General features: G+C 40.6%; 1 protein-coding gene across 2 annotated transcripts in view; it reads left to right on the forward strand.

Moving 5' to 3' along the window:
- CLSTN2 (calsyntenin 2) overlaps positions 1-18,290 on the forward strand; it is a 722,481-nt gene that overhangs the window by 517,290 nt on the left and 186,901 nt on the right. For both annotated transcript variants that reach the window (XM_075268865.1, XM_075268867.1), the window contains exon 3: positions 8,924-9,119. In XM_075268865.1, the coding sequence (XP_075124966.1) occupies positions 8,924-9,119 (196 nt within the window). The remainder of the gene's footprint in view (positions 1-8,923; positions 9,120-18,290) is intronic.

Raw genomic sequence — 18,290 nt, forward strand, 5'->3', positions numbered from 1 at the left:
TTGCCCCATCTGTGTTTTTCTATAAGGGATCCATTCACACGGAGAAAAATGGTGAGGAATTTGCTAGCAGAAAAAGGGATCCATTGAAGTCTATGGGAGACTTTTTTTTCAGTGCTGAAATTCCACACCAAATTCCTCATCATTTTCCTCCGTGTGAATGGACCCTAAATATGGAACTTTGCTTCCAAAATTCTAAACTAATCCAGATTAACTATGTAAAGTTAGCTCATACAATCTCTCCTTGTTATTACCATGAACCTTTGCTACAAAATCATAATAACAATTATATTAGTAAAATCCATGCCATAAATCGTATCGTCATAAAATAAGGTCATTCTGAGAATTATTCTGTTAACAAGCAGAAACAATGCGATAACCATCAAAATAGTACAAACCCAATGCAGTGACAGCCAATGTCAGCTGATAAACGAAAAATTTGAGAATGGAACTCCCAAAATCTTCTAAAATTGTATATTGTGTTATTCAGAAACAATGCTCCTAGTCTAGGCCCCAATGTAAAATCTGTGACAGGTCCCCCATAATCATTATCCCCCATTATTATTATTAACCCCATGGCTTCTGATAATGCTGATGACTTCTTCTGTGGCAGAGAGACATGGTCTCCACACCAAAGCGGGAACAAACCCAATTTTCATAAGCGGCAGTAGACTCAGTTGTCAGATCCCCAACAGTCACATATTTAGTTATTCCTTATCCTTTGGAGAGGGGATAACTTTTAAAGGTGGCACAACCCTTTAAGAGTCATTATGTTCATTAGATGTCAGCTGATCCCATTCAGATGTCAATGGGAAAGAAGGGTCAGGCATGTTGAATTTATACCAGAGCCATATCTTTCTCCATTCTTCTATTAGAAACCCATGCACACTGAGCTGAACCCAACACATGTGTTTGAGGAAGTTAGGAAGCTCGGCAAGCAAACTTCTTCGTCTGATAACTAGTTGAATTGTAAGGCCAGCTTAACTTTAAAGGGATGAAAGACACAAGAGTCACATGAACAATATGTACATCCAACATTTGCTTATTGATTTTTTATATAAGATCACAAATCAGTCATAGGTAATATTGGTGATAAATTATCCATATATTACGTGTACTGTCTGCAGCAGGCGGTTTGTAATAAGTGTAATAGCTCCATAGATCTTGCAAGGCTTTCTTCTTTGAGATAAACATTCTACCATCTTGGATTTCACAGCACAGCTGTCCAAAAGTCACATAGGAGCCTCATAAGATCAAGCTTTCCATAGACCATGGCTTTGCTATTAGCAGTAGGAGACTGTACCTTTGTCATGTCTCTGCTTTCTTAAGTGGTCTTGACAGCAAGTCCCTGAACTAAATTATCTCTTGTTTTATCTTGGTGGACCTCAGTCATAGACTTTAACCTGATCTATCTTCCTGACAGTCATGGAATTAGGGCAATGCACTTGCATCTCAGGTGGATACTGATGTGTATCCTTCTGGTGGAAATGAATGCCCTATCTAATGTATTTTCATTCCACTTTAGGTAGAAATACATTGTATACATGTGTATTCTTAGGGACAGAACATGAATGCCATCACCCATCATAGATAATGGAATATTATCATCTGTATTACCATCTGTATTCTTACCTTGCTTTATATGATATAGTATTACTTAAGATGCAATATGTATTAAATATTGTAAAACATTAGGCCATGTTCTTATGCAACAGGCAAAACGCAACTGAATTTTTTTGCGAAACTTTACCCTAAACTTAGATACATGCCATTCATTTTCTTGTGCTACTTGCACACATCTTAATTCAATTGAAGATCAGTGGGGCTAATCTGCATTTTTTTTTTTAGCTCAGACTCTATATACATAAGAAACATTCTACAGATCATAAGATTACAGCACCAGCATTCTTTGCACATATTTTTTTCTGCACATGTGCAAGAAACGTAAAAACTCTATTTATGAGAATTGCTGCAGATTTACTCTAGACATAATATCCCGAATCTACAAGAACATATCGTGCACCACAGTCAACCATATAGAGGTGCTTATTTAAGATAGAAACATTCATGGTTTGGTTACCGCTAAACTTTTAGCCATAGTGTCCAATGAGACTTGAAATATGTCAGTACTTTTCCTTACAGTTCTTCCCAGCATTTGCCCACCGAACCTCCCAGTAGTGTTTCATTCATGCCCAGTAATCATCTGATGATGTGCAGTACTCTACTAGTCTTGCTACTATAATATATATATATATATATATATATATATATATATATATATATATGTTTGGGTATGTGTACCTGTCCCTGCTGCTGCCACTTATCACTGCTATGGTCACATACAGGGGTGAACCTACCTTTTTTGCCGCCCGAGGCAGACGACAGAAAGAGAAGGGGGTGGAGCGAAGGGGGCGTGGCAGAGCGGCATTAGCAGGCAGAGAGCAAGCAGGGAGAGGACCTGCTCTCTGCCTGAGCATGAGGGGAGGCCGCTGGAGCAGCGCTGCGTCCACAGGGCCTCCCCAATCCACCGCTCGCATCCGATGTCGGGCTGCTGAGACGGTGACACTAAGCCAGTCTGGGACAGCTTGTCCTGGACTTGCTTAGGTAAGCAAAAATGCACGCCCCCCCCCCCCCTTCCCCCCCGGGGCCCTGGCATAGCCCTGGGAGGTGCGGCACTGGTCACATAGATGTGTGGGCTTTTCAGGTGATCCTCACCTCCTGGCTGTCCTGGCAATCCATAAAGTTTACTGGCTGTCCTGGCAGTCAATAAGGTTTACTGCTTTTATTAGTAATGCCATCACACCCATGGTGGGTCTGACTTACAAGATCAGGGCCAGTGAGGAAGTAATTGTAACAGACACTGTGTTGCTCACAGAATTCTGCAAAACAGTAGGACATTTTTATGTAGTTTCAATTAAAAGAAAATTAATTTCAGCACATTTTTTCGGAAAAAAAAATATCCCTCTTGGAAAACCCCTTTAACAAGCCCTTACACATCAAAGCACGCTGTACCATCTGTGAATGTAAATCTGATATGTTCTAGATAACAGAAAATATATTATTATTCTTTTAGCCAATTCTAGATATATATAGATATATACCTCTGAGTACATAATATAATCATTTAACGCTGAACTGGCAGAAGATAATGCATGTTGTCAGGAAAACTATCTTAATACAGACCATGGAGATTTAGAAATGAATATGAAAATCACCTGAAGTTTAAATATGATAGATGTAAAAGATAAAAATAAACTATTTCTGCAGGCATCTTACTGTATAAGGTAGTATTTATTGTATGGTTGCCAAAAGCAGCATGACTAGTACTGTACTTGCAAATGAGTTGGTTTAAGGGCTTATACAAACAAGCTTAGTACAACTTAGCAAGCAAAATGGGGGAGCTTGAGGCCCTGGTACTGGAGGAACACACTGATATACTTGGCATTGCTGAAACATGGATAGTCTCCTCATACAGGGGAAGGGGGATATGATGATATATTTATGATAGAAGTGATGTAAAAGCAAGTGTGAATGAGACAATGGTGGGTAAAGACTGTAAAGATACTGATGGGGCTTAGGTATAGGGGATGCTGTCGCAGCATTTGCTACTAGGCCTTGGACCCTGAGGAAACCCCAAATTGCCCCCCTGCAACATAAAATATAACACTATTTTAAGTGGAGCTCCCGTACAGATTTTGCATTGGGGCCCGGATGCCTATGAATGCTGAGACCGTATGGATGGAATTGAACAGGGAAGTAAATACTAAAAAAATATGGGTCAGGTAATATATCAGAGGATAATTTTATATGGCGCTTTGTAAAGGAATTACTGGAATAAGATGTTTTAAATCTGTCAAACAAAGTAACTTGTGGAAGATGTTCCCTGTTGTGTAAACCAATGATGAGAACAAGCTCAGGCTGGGAGGGCAGAAAGTGTTAAGTTTAACATTTCAATTTTCCTACGTTAAGGAATGTTCTTCAGGACAGTTGTTGTCAAATAGTAATACAGATACCAAATAGGAATGCTTTATGTCTTACTTTAAGTAACTGTTGCTTGTAAGTTTCATTTCAGAAAAAAACTGGAAATCTTGTTTTCATACTCTTGGTCTCTTCATATCCAAGACTACAATAATAGGAGGCCTAGTGGAGGTGTGGAAATATAATAAACATTTATAGTCTCTTTCTTTCACCTCTGCTGGGCTTCTTATGGCATCTGGTGATCTTTCTGGGCAACTTCCAGCCTCTTTGGTAATGTCAGCCCTGAGTAATCACTGAGGCCTGTAATTGGGCCTCAGTAGTCACATTAGTCACATTGGGTGCGTCAATGTCATGAAGCTTTGACACATACCTAAGTAGTGACCTGATGCTATTGGTGTCACCCTGGAGGCCAACACATAAGAAAGAAGATTGGATGTCACAAGGGAGCCCGGGAGAGGTGAGTGTTAAAGAGATCCCAGGCTAGCCTTCAAACAGACCCTTAGGCCAGTTTCACACAGGGTTTTCTGGGCCAGATTTTGACGCGGAATCTGCGTCAAAATCCATCTAAAAAAACTTCCACCCATTGAAATCAATGGGAGTCGGTCATTTCCTTTTTCCGCGAGAAGTTTGTTCCTTCTCGTCGAGAAAAGAACCAACATGCCCTTTCTTCAAGCAGATTCCGTGGCCGATTCAGCTGCGGACGTCCTCCTTGCGACACTCCCTCACGACTAGGCCCCTTCATTTGGGCCTAATCCGAAGCAGCATCCAGTCACAGCTAGCCATTTTTTGGATTCTGAGGCGGCCACCGCATCAAAATCTGGTCCAAAAAACTCCCATGTGAATCCCACCGAATTACTCCTTCACCTGCCTTACCTCTTCTATCCGATCAGCTGTTTTATCAGACACCACACATATAGCATTCCACCCAACTAGTATTCCCTCAATATATACAACCTAAGAAACCTCTGAATAAAGTAAATATGAACAAGGCTCCAGTTCCAGAGGAATTATACTCGAGTACTTTTTTTTTTTTTTTTTTAAATGTAGATTGTGAGCCCCACATAGAGCTCACAATGTACATTTTTCCCTATCAGTATGTCTTTTTTTGGAATATGGGATGGAAATCCATGCAAACACGGGGAGAACATACAAACTCCTTGCAGATGGTTTTATGCTCTTGGCGGGATTTGAACACCAGGACTCCAGCGCTGTAAGGCTGCAGTGCTAACCACTGAGCCACCGTGTGGCCCCATACTCCAGTACTTTAAGACAAAAAAAGTCTATAAGTTTACGCAATCTAATCTTATACCTGTAAAATGTCCTATTTATGCTAAGTTGGCTGATATATCCTATGGCACATTACTACTCCAATTTTGAATAACTTTTCATAAATGATTAGTACAAGTGAGATACCTCAGTGTAGATTATAGAGATTTACCGATAAAAATGAAGTTGCCTTGCAGTATAAATATGTTAGGTGTAAAAAACAAAAACACAATATTCTTCCCAGACTCCATGAGAGGTAAAGCTACTGTAAAGTGTGCTTGCCAAAAACATCAAGAGCGCTTGCGAATGAGTTTGTTTTCATTGACATCAGACATTTATTAAGTCTTGTATTATTTTTCCTACGTGGAAGCGGTAACACCTGTAGTGTGTTAAGCCGAAAATTGCCTTTTTTTTGTGTGTAGTTAATGCATGAAGTTTAAGACTAGATTTACTGTGGTGCCTATATATAATAAATGCATTGCACTCCATTCTATTATATATGTTACATAATAGATCGTTTGGTTATACACTTTTTTATTAGAGATGTGTGTCGCTATACAGTCTGCCAAGTGTTAACAAGACTGATAAAGACTGATAAATAACAATATACAGTGAATCCTCTACAAAAGACCTCCTCAGTGAGAAGTAGACTACCTCAGCATAATAAGCCAACCCCTCAGATACATAGGTAAGGGTCATCAGTGTGTTTTCTCTTTGTGAATCGATGTCTCCATTGCTGAGATATGTTCTGTCAAGGAGCTGTTCTAAGCAACAAGGGTATTGTCGATTACCTCTTTGGAGCATTGGCAATACCCTCATTGCTCCAAAGAGCTCACATAAAAGCAATATATTAGCACTGGAGGAACCGCTTTACAAGGGGGAAACACCATTTGATTTGGGGGATCCTAACCTATCTGCAGGCTAGATTTATCTGCTTAGTTCTGATACTGACTACACATAGCCAGAACAGATATTTTATGTTTGGCCATATGTTATGCATTCTGGCCCTCTAGTTTGAGAAGACAAGCCCTATACGTTTACTTTGAAACACAATTTTGAGTGCTTGTCTTAAGCTAAGGCCCTACGGGACGTCTCGCAGCAATAAAGTGCTGCGGGAAAAACTGTGGCGTCAACACATTGTGATTCTTCCTGCAGCGCTTTAAACAGAAAATCTGCAGCGTTTTCGTCCGTGGACTTTCTGTTACAATTATACCTATGAGGAATCTGCTGACATTTCCATAGGCATAATTGACATGCTGCGGTTTCCAAAACCACTCCAGTTTTGGAAATCAGCTCGTGTCCGCACAGCGGTTTTTACCGCAAAGTGGGCATGGGATTCGCTAGAATCCCATCCACTTTGCCTGTACTGTAAAACACTGCGATTTTTCCCTCAGCGTTTACACCACGGGCAAATAGCAGCATTTCCGTCCCCCGGGGCCCTAGCCTTAAAGAGGTTTCATTCTAGCGGAAAAGATCACAAGACAGAGAAAATAAGCCAAGGACTAGTTTTTACTCAGCGTATAAGGTCACAAAAAGTGCAAGTGCAGCTATTGTTATTTTTAGCACATAAAAGAGTTTATAGCCCTATTATTATTGTACATGAACTATCCAGTCCATAGCGTGATAATGATAATTAAGCCCTTTGTTACAGTAATTATCACTAAGCTACTGTATGTGACCAAAAAATTAATGAGAACGCAAAGTAATTCCAATGCTATACAAGACCTGTCTATAGACATTCACCAAGTGATGAAGCTATGAGTAGTGCTGGAATAGGCAGCTTCCAAATAAACACTTGCAATAAAAGTGAGTGATATGCAAAAAAGAGAGCAATGAATAATTAATATTAGGGAATCAATGAGATACTGTGAGAACCAAGCAGTTTATAAACTGAGATAATACGATATATTTTATACAATACTCTATATTAGGTTATATATTCATGTACTTTAGATTTGAAAGAAAGCTATTATTTTTTACTAATTTGTACATTACTAACGTGGCAATAATAGGAGGTTAGACATACTCATTTTCTGATACGTACTTCTAGCAACTGAATTAAAGTATTATGAGTTTTAACACAGCAGATCTAAAGTTTTACACTGTAGAATACTTTTAAGTTGCCCATAAAGCAAAGTCTGCCAAATTCAGAACTTTTGGTGGGAGTGGTCTACTACTAAGTATGTAGATTTGCCAACTTGAACTGATCACCATTTCAGGGTGGTAATGAAGGTATAGAAGCTGTCTGCTTTGGCTTCTTCAAAACTCCACTGCATATTTTTTGATACCAACACTCTTGCATCAACAGGGTGCTGTAGTAGAATATGATGGACCAGGCCACAGGACATGTTTGATGGTGGCAGGGGTGGTACCTGTGGAAATATGAGTGGCATACAGTAAAGTATGGATTAATATGTTATACCAAGGTTCAGGACATGTCTAGCTGAGTGGTGGTAGATGTGGCAGTACACCATGGAATAATATGATGGACCAGGCCATAGGACATGTCTGGCTCAGTGGTGGCAGGGGTGGTACCCATGGAACTATGAGTGGCAGGCAGCAAAGTATGGATTAATATGATATACCAAGGTGCTGGACATTTCTGGATGAGTGTTGGTAGCTGTGGCAACATGAGTGGCAGTACAGCGTGGAATAATATGATGGACCAGGCCATAGGACATGTCTGGCTGAGTGGTAGCAGTAGTGGTAATTGTAGGACAATGAGTGTCAGGCAGTAAAGTATGGATTAATAATATGGAACTAGACCAAAAAAAGATTATTGGCAATCAAAGGATTAACTGTCCTTTCCCTGTCTGAATTACTGCTGCAGTCAGGCTGATGTACCGCAGATATTCTCCCTCATTCTTATCTATGATTTCAGTAATCGTCCTGTAATTGATGAAATTAGACTAAACCATGTTCTGATTTTCTCACTCCTAAGACTTTCTAGCTTTAGTGCAAACTTTGCAGCACTCAGTACTCTATATCATGCTGTGTTGGAGAACATATCCATCTCCTGCTTCCACCATCACTGAAATGCCTTGTGTTCCAGCCCATACAACCTTATAGTATATGACATCAGTACTCTAAGATGTCCACCTTCCACTGACTATTGGCTGAGAGGTTGCCAGGTGGCGGCAGAACATTACAATCTCTCACCAGACTGGTATTTTTACTGTGCAATACGAATTGCCATTTATTCGGTTTGGAGCAATTTGACTCACGACGAATTGCTTCGCCCATCTCTAGGTAAAATGTTACATAATCATGTATTTTTGGATCTTTATTCCGTTTTTTGCACATTTCAATTTAGATGTTTTTGAATAAACTGTATGTTATTTGTGTATGTGAAATCAAATACAACTGCACGTGTTAGAGGGCACTCTACAAGCTTACTTTTGTGGGCAGCTTTGTTAAAACCCCCTTGTAATAAGCCCCAGATAAGCATGGAGATATACAATAGAATATGAGAAACGAAGAAAACATCATCTTGTAATGTGTTCTGTAAGAGCTTAAATTCCATCTTTTTATGTACATTGTTATAACGTGAGGATTGTTATAACGTGAGGAACGCCATATGTTGGAAAAAAAGAGCATCTGACAAAAAATACAGTGAAAACATGTAAAATGTGTGAATTCTAAAAGGAATCCAACTCATCATCAGTTTTCTATTATTTGACAGGAGAAATCTGTGCATTTAAAATCCATGGTCAGGATACTCCTTTTGAGGCAGTCGTTCTAAACAGAACATCTGGGGAAGGTCGACTAAGAGCTAAAGGACCAATTGACTGTGAACTACAAAAAGAGTATACTTTCATCATCCAGGCATACGACTGTGGCGCTGGTCCAAGTGGGGCCAACTGGAAGAAATCTCACAAGTAAGCCATTTAATGTCTTTATTCCAAGTTGTTTCACATAAGCTCATGTTTGACAGTGGATTAAAGGATTCCGAGAACAAGCAGGTTCACACAGTGAATTAATATATAGAGATAAGCGAGTAGTATTCGATCGAGTAGGTATTCGATCGAATACTTTGGTATTCGTAATACTCATACTCGATCGAGTACCACTCGCTATTCGAATTGAAAAATTTGATGCAGAACCAGCGTTGATTGGCCAAATGCTATACAGTCGGCCAATCAACACTGGTTTTTCTCCTAGCTTTAGAAGTCTTCTCCACGCTGCGTCCCCGCGGCGTCTTCCGGCTCTGAATTCACTCTGCCAGGCATCGGGCCTGGGCAGAGCCGACTGCGCATGCCTGCACTACGAGAAAATGTCCGCTTTGACTGTAAGTGGCCATTTTCTTGCAGTGCGGGCATGCGCAGTCATCTCTACCCAGGCCCGATGCCTAGCACAGTGAATTCATTACCGGATGACACCGCAGGGGACACAGCGTGGAGAAGACTTCTCGGAGAATCCAGCCGACCCTCACTCGTGGACTTGGTAAGTTAAATTTGATCGAATGTTGCCTACCCCTGAAACGAGCATTTTTCCCCCATAGAGTATAATAGGATTCAATATTCGATTCGAGTAGTCGAATATTGAGGGGCTACTTGAAACGAATATTGAATATCAAGTATTTAACTACTCGCTCATCTCTATTAATATAGACTATTTAAGAGACAAAACATTAAAAATATCATAAGATATATTAAAAATATACACGGCAAAACATTAAAAATATCATAAGATATATTAAAAATATACACAGCATAGAAGGTACAACCAAAGACAAAACTGATGGCTATCAAAAGGATTCTTACAAGATATATAAAGAATTATTCATAGTGGCCAGTGATACTAGATACTGTGTATTTTGGCAGATTTATCTGATTATGGTGGGATATTTAGTGTATTTAGATCAACTGATTTATATCTCACCATATAAAGACAAATCTGCCAAAACATTTAACAGTTCCAGACAATTTCTCTTGTATCTAATACTTTACTTTAGTAGATAAATTGTCTGGACCTCAAATTTCACTTTTATGGCCACTTTTAATATGGTGGGATATTAGTAAATTTAGATCAGGATCCGATCCAAAATAGATTCTCTGGACCTGTAAAAAAAATACTTTTTATGGCCACCTTTACTTTATAAGTTTTTAGGGATCTAGTCCAGTGATTTACTATAGATATGTCCTGTCCTACCTGTACTCTTGGTTGGGCATGTCCAGATTCATGTTTCAGAAATTAAACACTGTCTCAAGTCTTTTGTTTAGAAATTTTTGTATAGTGTTGAATTGTTTTTATTAGAAATAATCCCTTAGCCAAACTCAAGATCTGTTATGTGTATATACATCTGTATTGTTAATCTACCACAGATCTTGCATGCTACCATAATACCTACTAAAGAATACAGCAAATAAGTTGTGCTCAATGTTCCCTGTAAGCCGTGCACTCTGAAAATTAAAGGATTAACACATACTTGAAGGCTGGTATACCTGTAATTGGGCTTGTTCATTTCATTAGTATGTCTCTGCCTACTGTACAGGGAGCACTGCTCCATACAATAAAACTCTATTTTATGCAGATACACAAGTTATATATCATATATCCCTTATCATGAATATTGATGTGCGATGACCAGATTTAGTGACATGTAAATGAATGTGACCAGCAATATAGTCAGCCGCACAAGTATAATACATAAAAGCTAATGGAAAAATGCCCATCAGTCATGTCAAGTCCCATCAATCTGATTATCACATGTCATGCTATCTGTCTTTATAGAGATTCCGGATACCTAAGAATAGTTCTCTGAACATATGCTATAGACTACTGACTGTGTTAGTCCAGTTATTTTGGTATTAACAGTTTAATGCTGTGTAATGTAACTATGAAGTTTGTTAGGCAAAGATATTGCCCTTTACTGTGCATATAAAATGTTATGTCCAGCAACGTGGTTTTCTGCAGTACATGTGAATAACATACACTACACCAGGTTTATGGCTATTAATGTTACCATCAGCCTGCAGTATTTCTCACACTATGTCCATATGCTGTTTCGTGCCAATAAGTCATTATATGCCCAGTAATAGTGCTAACATTGCAGGGTTACATTCATAAATTATAGCATGCATGTGAAGTATGTGGAAATGACCTTCTTCCACCTCCCAACCCATTCTGACAATCTTTGGGTAGTATGGACTCCCATTGGAGAAATATGTAGTGGTTCATAGTTGCAAGTGATTTATTTCAATCCCCTCTTACATATAGATGTAGCAAAGTTAAGAACATTTTGTTCCAGAGGGTTAATCCAATGTTTAAGCCTGTGGACTTCAAGCTGTATATTGTTACTTATCTGCCTCCCGCTTCTCCCTGCTTTGGGTGCACTTGATCAGGACTATGACCCCTTCATTGGTCCCCTCTTACAGTGGCCCCTTTTACTGATCCCCAGTAGTATATGGGGACTAGTGATGGGGCCATTATATTGTATGAAGACAATGATGGGGCTAATATCCTGTGGGGGTAAAAGATATTAAAGTATGGGACATTAGGGGAGAATGTTAAAAGGGGTTAATCCTCCGGATAAGCCATAAATAACTAATCAGTAGGGGACCGATACACGACCCCTGGAACAATCAGCTGTACAGAGTTGCTTCCAGCGCCTGTCCTGTCCAAAAAACAGGGCATAAGCAGAAATCTCTATCTACTGTATAGTGGCCAGGTGTCTTCACTGCATCTGAGCCTTATTGAAGTCAGTAGGAGCTGAAGTGAAGGTGCTGCTATGCAGGACGGTTTCCAGAGACAACTCCATACAGCTGATCGGTACAGCTGATAGGGCCGAGGGTCAGTCCCTACTGATCAGATGTTTATGGCCTATCCTGAGGACAGACCATTAAAAAAATTAGCTCAGAAACCCCTTTAATAATCCTCCCTTATGCCCTACACACATTAATGTTCCACCACAGGATATTATCCCCCATCACTGCCCCCATACAATATAATAGCCACATCACTGGGGGACTAGTATACCCCTGTACCACTGTATGGGGGAGGGAGGGGGGATCAGTGGCCATAAATGATTTTGCCCACACAACTCATTTAAAGAGGCTGTCCATAAACTGGTGCAACCCCTGTAGCAGCCAGGGAGGTGTAAAATTATATTATATATATATATATATATATATATAGTGCTGGCACTAAACTGAATGGACAACTTAACGCTGGGGACAGGTGAATATGCTTTTTAAAATTAAAAAAAAATATATTGTACACTTCCCTGCCCGCCACATGGGTTGCTCCAATTCCAGGACAATTCCTTTAAAGGGTTTATCCATCTTTCTAATATTGATGGTCTGTACTTAGGATAGGCCATCAATACTACATCTGCGGGGTCCAACAGCCAGGACCTCTGTAGATCAGCTTTTTCAGGATAGGGTGGCTACAGGGTAACAATTCCAGGAGCCTTGATGCTAGATTGCCATACAGAGTGTGTCAGTAGGTTTAGGTAGTACAATGGTGCACATTTCATTGCGATGGTGAGCAGCATGGCTCCCGACATATTATTACCTATCTCGGGACAGTTGATCTGCAGAGGTCCTGACAGTGGTCTCCAATAGTGGGACCTAGGCATCCCAGTCGGACCATGGCACTGAGCCTTGTGCCCCCTGTTGGAGTGAAGACAAATTCAGGCTTGCATCCCTGCTTCTTCACTTCTCCATGGGGCCCTGTAATAAGTCATGGACCAAGGACCACATGGAGTCAAGGACCACAAACTGAACTGACTCTCTTACAAATAATTTGCATAAATACACATTTCTAATTTTAAGCAAACACTTGATGTACTTTACAAAAAATGGTATGTAATCTAGATATTTTTTTGTATATTATTTTATAGTCAAGTCTCTGTGTATAACACATGAACGATAAAGAAAACCTAGTCAATGTGCATACTTACATCTAAGGGTTATGATAATTTTCTTGCCATTTTGCCTTTAAAAGCGTAAGGTTATTGCATCCATTAATGCAAAACACTGCATGAAATATGTATAGCTATATTAATGCAGCATTCTTTCAACACAGCAGCAGCTTGAACATAATTTTCATAATTAATATGGGATATTTTTAACTCAGTTTTCACATAAAGCAGCAACACAGTAGAAGCCACATTAGCCACACACAAACACACACACAGGCTTTCTTCACCATCATTAAGGATATCTACTGTCTATAGATATGTACCTGCAATACAAGATATGGGTAACTATAGCTGCGTGACACCTACAATGTGACAGAACAGACTGAAATGAATTACAATGTTGCTTCTGAGGCAAAGCCAGTTTGATAGAAAAGTAGGTCCATGGCAAGAAGCCAAGTAGACCTGCTTTGTTATCTGTAGACGGTCTTTACAGCTTAGTTGCTTGTTTTTTTTAAATGCAAATATAAATGGTGTTCAGATGTATAGTAGCTATCCTTATCTGTACAGCGTGTGCGCTGCTCTTATACTGTAGTCCGCCATGATAATAGGAAGTGTATTGGAACAGGATGCTAGACGAGCAGCCTTGATAAAATGATATGCTGGCTATATCTGTAATTAATGGTTTGCTATGAATAATTCATTTTTATTTAAATGTTTTTTAAGGATATTAGTTAATGTTGTTTTATAGAGATGAGCGAACACTAAAATGTTCGAGGTTCGAAATTCGATTCGAACAGCCGCTCACTGTTCGAGTGTTCGAATGGGTTTCGAACCCCATTATAGTCTATGGGGAACATAAACTCGTTAAGGGGGAAACCCAAATTCATGTCTGGAGGGTCACCAAGTCCACTATGACACCCCAGGAAATGATACCAACACCCTGGAATGACACTGGGACAGCAGGGGAAGCATGTCTGGGGGCATAAAAGTCACTTTATTTCATGGAAATCCCTGTCAGTTTGCGATTTTCGCAAGCTAACTTTTCCCCATAGAAATGCATTGGCCAGTGCTGATTGGCCAGAGTACGGAACTCGACCAATCAGCGCTGGCTCTGCTGGAGGAGGCGGAGTCTAAGATCGCTCCACACCAGTCTCCATTCAGGTCCGACCTTAGACTCCGTCTCCTCCGGCAGAGCCAGCGCTGATTGGCCGAAGGCTGGCCAATGCATTCCTATGCGAATGCAGAGACTTAGCAGTGCTGAGTCAGTTTTGCTCAACTATACATCTGATGCACACTCGGCACTGCTACATCAGATGTAGCAATCTGATGTAGCAGAGCCGAGGGTGCACTAGAACCCCTGTGCAAACTCAGTTCACGCTAATAGAATGCATTGGCCAGCGCTGATTGGCCAATGCATTCTATTAGCCCAATGAAGTAGAGCTGAATGTGTGTGCTAAGCACACACATTCAGCTCTACTTCATCGGGCTAATAGAATGCATTGGCCAGCGCTGATTGGCCAATGCATTCTATTAGCCCGATGAAGTAGAGCTGAATGTGTGTGCTAAGCACTGGCTAAGCACTGGCTGAATGTGTGTGCTAGGCACTGGCTTCCTAATTACATCATGGAAGTCAGATTTGCATATTCTTCCTATGTTCCTTTGCAGTGGAGCGCTCATGGCTTAAAGACTCCACACACCTACAGTATATAGTGGTCTCTCCTTATGGAGTGACGATATCCCCTCAACCCTGTTTAAGCCTCTCACCTCTGCCAGATCAGTCCTCTCTACGCCAAGCTGATGAGATGCAAATACATTGAAACAGCTGTCCTTGGCTGAGAAGACTGTATCTGGTATAATCCCAACATCATTGCAAACAAAGGCCTCTGAGAAGGTCAGCATGATGTTAAAGGGAGCGCCCTCTATTGGATGTCTTGACTGAGACTCTGTCTTCCTAATTACATCATGGAAGACAGACTTACACATTCTCAGTCAGTGCCCTCTATTGGTGTGCATGAATGAGGCACTGGCTTCCTAATTACATCATGGAAGTCAGATTTGCATATTCTTCCACAGTATACTGGTACTAGTCCCGCTCCCAGCACTAAGTTCAAGCCAATAAATCTGGCTGACACATGGACCATGTTTGACAGATTAAACACGGTCATGTGCTGCTCCCCTAAGGGGCTTGGTTGATATGCTGGGTTCTGGTGACAGGCTCAATTTAACCAGTATAGCTATGACATCATTCTGTACCATCATCTTATTTCATAGGGTATACAGTCAATTGGGTTATCATTGTGTTTCAACGTGACCCAAAAAGCACTTCAAAGTTGTGTAGGAACTACATGACAAAAAAATAATATAGATCTGTATCAAATGACCTGGCCTCCATTGTTACCTGCAGAGGCATGACTTGAAGCTCCTGGGCCCCACTGCACTATTTGTAATACCTTGTGCCATAGTGATGTATTTTATTTAGCAGGGGGCTGCACTCACTATAGATAGGCCCCTGGTTACCTGGTTATATATCCTTGTCGAAAATTTGAGGTCAGCTCACCTGGTTACCTGAGCTAAATCCAATAGAGATGGATTGGTATAAGCTAGACTGGAAAGTCTTGGAAAGTAGCTGCCAAATGTTCAAAACACATAGTAACTCCTTTGAAAGTGTTGGAAAACCATCCATGGTGATCCAAATTATTCAATGAACTTGGTTTACAGCATGCCAAGCAGAGTCCACAGAGTCCGCAGAAAATTGGAAAAAATCCTGCACCGAGGACTTTTTCCTCTGTCGCTTTCAATTTAAAAATGACACTCAACAGACCCCATTGTAGTTAATGGGCTCTGCCGGGCTCCATGTGCAACCACTGTTTTAGCAGTCCGCCTCTCCATTGTTCGGGTTCCCAATGGACCCAAGCAAATGAGATTCATCGCTAGTGCGAACCTAGTACCATCTGATTCAAAAATTCTTTCAGGGGTCATATATCTTCCCCAATGTCTGAAATTTCCCCAATGTGGGACTATTAAAGGATTATCTTATCTTATCTTTTAGGGTGGTCATATATTAGTGAAAAAAATGACACTCTGTTCCACATTAGCAATCTTACAATGCATAGCATCTAGCATTTTGTACTTGTTGACTTGTCCTCTTTAATAATATGTTACATGTTGCTACATCCGTATATAGTCCACTAGAGATGAGCGAACAGTGTTCTATCGAACTCATGTTCGATCGGATATTAGGCTGTTCGGCATGTTCGAATCGAATCGAACACCGCGTGGTAAAGTGCGCCATTACTCGATTCCCCTCCCACCTTCCCTGGCGCCTTTTTTGCTCCAATAACAGCGCAGGGTAGGTGGGACAGGAACTACGACACCGGTGACGTTGAAAAAAGTAGGCAAAACCCATTGGCTGCCGAAAACATGTGACCTCTAATTTAAAAGAACAGCGACGCCCAGCTTCGCGTCATTCTGAGCTTGCAATTCACCGGGGACGGAGGTTTCCGTCCAGTTAGCTAGGGGTTAGATTCTGGGTAGGCAGGGACAGGCTAGATAGGAAGGAGAAGACAACCAACAGCTCTTATAAGAGCTAAATTCCAGGGAGAAGCTTGTCAGTGTAACGTGGCACTAACGGGCTCAATCGCCGCAACCCAGCTTTCCCAGGATCCTGAATGGAATACACTGTCAGTGTATTCCCGTATACCCGATATATACCCCGATACCCGTTCCAACGGTGTGCCCCCCCACCTTCACCCCAGAAATACCCTGCAAGTCCCCTAGCAATAGAATTGGGGCTATATACACCCACAATTTTTACTACTGGTATACAGTGCCATTGTCTGACTGGGAATTCAAAGAATATATTGGGAATACAAATACCCTCATTTCTTGCTACTGCCATATAGTGCCAGTTTCTGACTGGTAATTCAAAGAATATATTGGGGTTACGTGCACCCACAATTTTTACTACTGGTATACAGTGCCATTGTCTGACTGGGAATTCAAAGAATATATTGGGAATACAAATACCCTCATTTCTTGCTACTGCCATATAGTGCCAGTGTCTGACTGGGAATTCAAAGAATATATTGGGGTTACGTGCACCCACAATTTTTACTACTGGTATACAGTGCCATTGTCTGACTGGGAATTCAAAGAATATATTGGGGTTATAAATACCCTCATTTCTTGCTACTGCCATATAGTGCCAGTTTCTGACTGGTAATTCAAAGAATATATTGTGGTTACGTGCACCCACAATTTTTACTACTGGTATACAGTGCCATTGTCTGACTGGGAATTCAAAGAATATATTGGGAATACAAATACCCTCATTTCTTGCTACTGCCATATAGTGCCAGTGTCTGACTGGGAATTCAAAGAATATATTGGGGTTACGTGCACCCACAATTTTTACTACTGGTATACAGTGCCATTGTCTGACTGGGAATTCAAAGAATATATTGGGAATACAAATACCCTCATTTCTTGCTACTGCCATATAGTGCCAGTGTCTGACTGGGAATTCAAAGAATATATTGGGGTTACGTGCACCCACAATTTTTACTACTGGTATACAGTGCCATTGTCTGACTGGGAATTCAAAGAATATATTGGGAATACAAATACCCTCATTTCTTGCTACTGCCATATAGTGCCAGTTTCTGACTGGTAATTCAAAGAATATATTGGGGTTACGTGCACCCACAATTTTTACTACTGGTATACAGTGCCATTGTCTGACTGGGAATTCAAAGAATATATTGGGAATACAAATACCCTCATTTCTTGCTACTGCCATATAGTGCCAGTGTCTGACTGGGAATTCAAAGAATATATTGGGGTTACGTGCACCCACAATTTTTACTACTGGTATACAGTGCCATTGTCTGACTGGGAATTCAAAGAATATATTGGGAATACAAATACCCTCATTTCTTGCTACTGCCATATAGTGCCAGTGTCTGACTGGGAATTCAAAGAATATATTGGGGTTACGTGCACCCACAATTTTTACTACTGGTATACAGTGCCATTGTCTGACTGGGAATTCAAAGAATATATTGGGGTTATAAATACCCTCATTTCTTGCTACTGCCATATAGTGCCAGTGTCTGACTGGGAATTCAAAGAATATATTGTGGTTACGTGCACCCACAATTTTTACTACTGGTATACAGTGCCATTG

Source organism: Leptodactylus fuscus, chromosome 3 (assembly GCF_031893055.1).
Source record: "Leptodactylus fuscus isolate aLepFus1 chromosome 3, aLepFus1.hap2, whole genome shotgun sequence".
NCBI lineage: Eukaryota > Metazoa > Chordata > Amphibia > Anura > Leptodactylidae > Leptodactylus > Leptodactylus fuscus.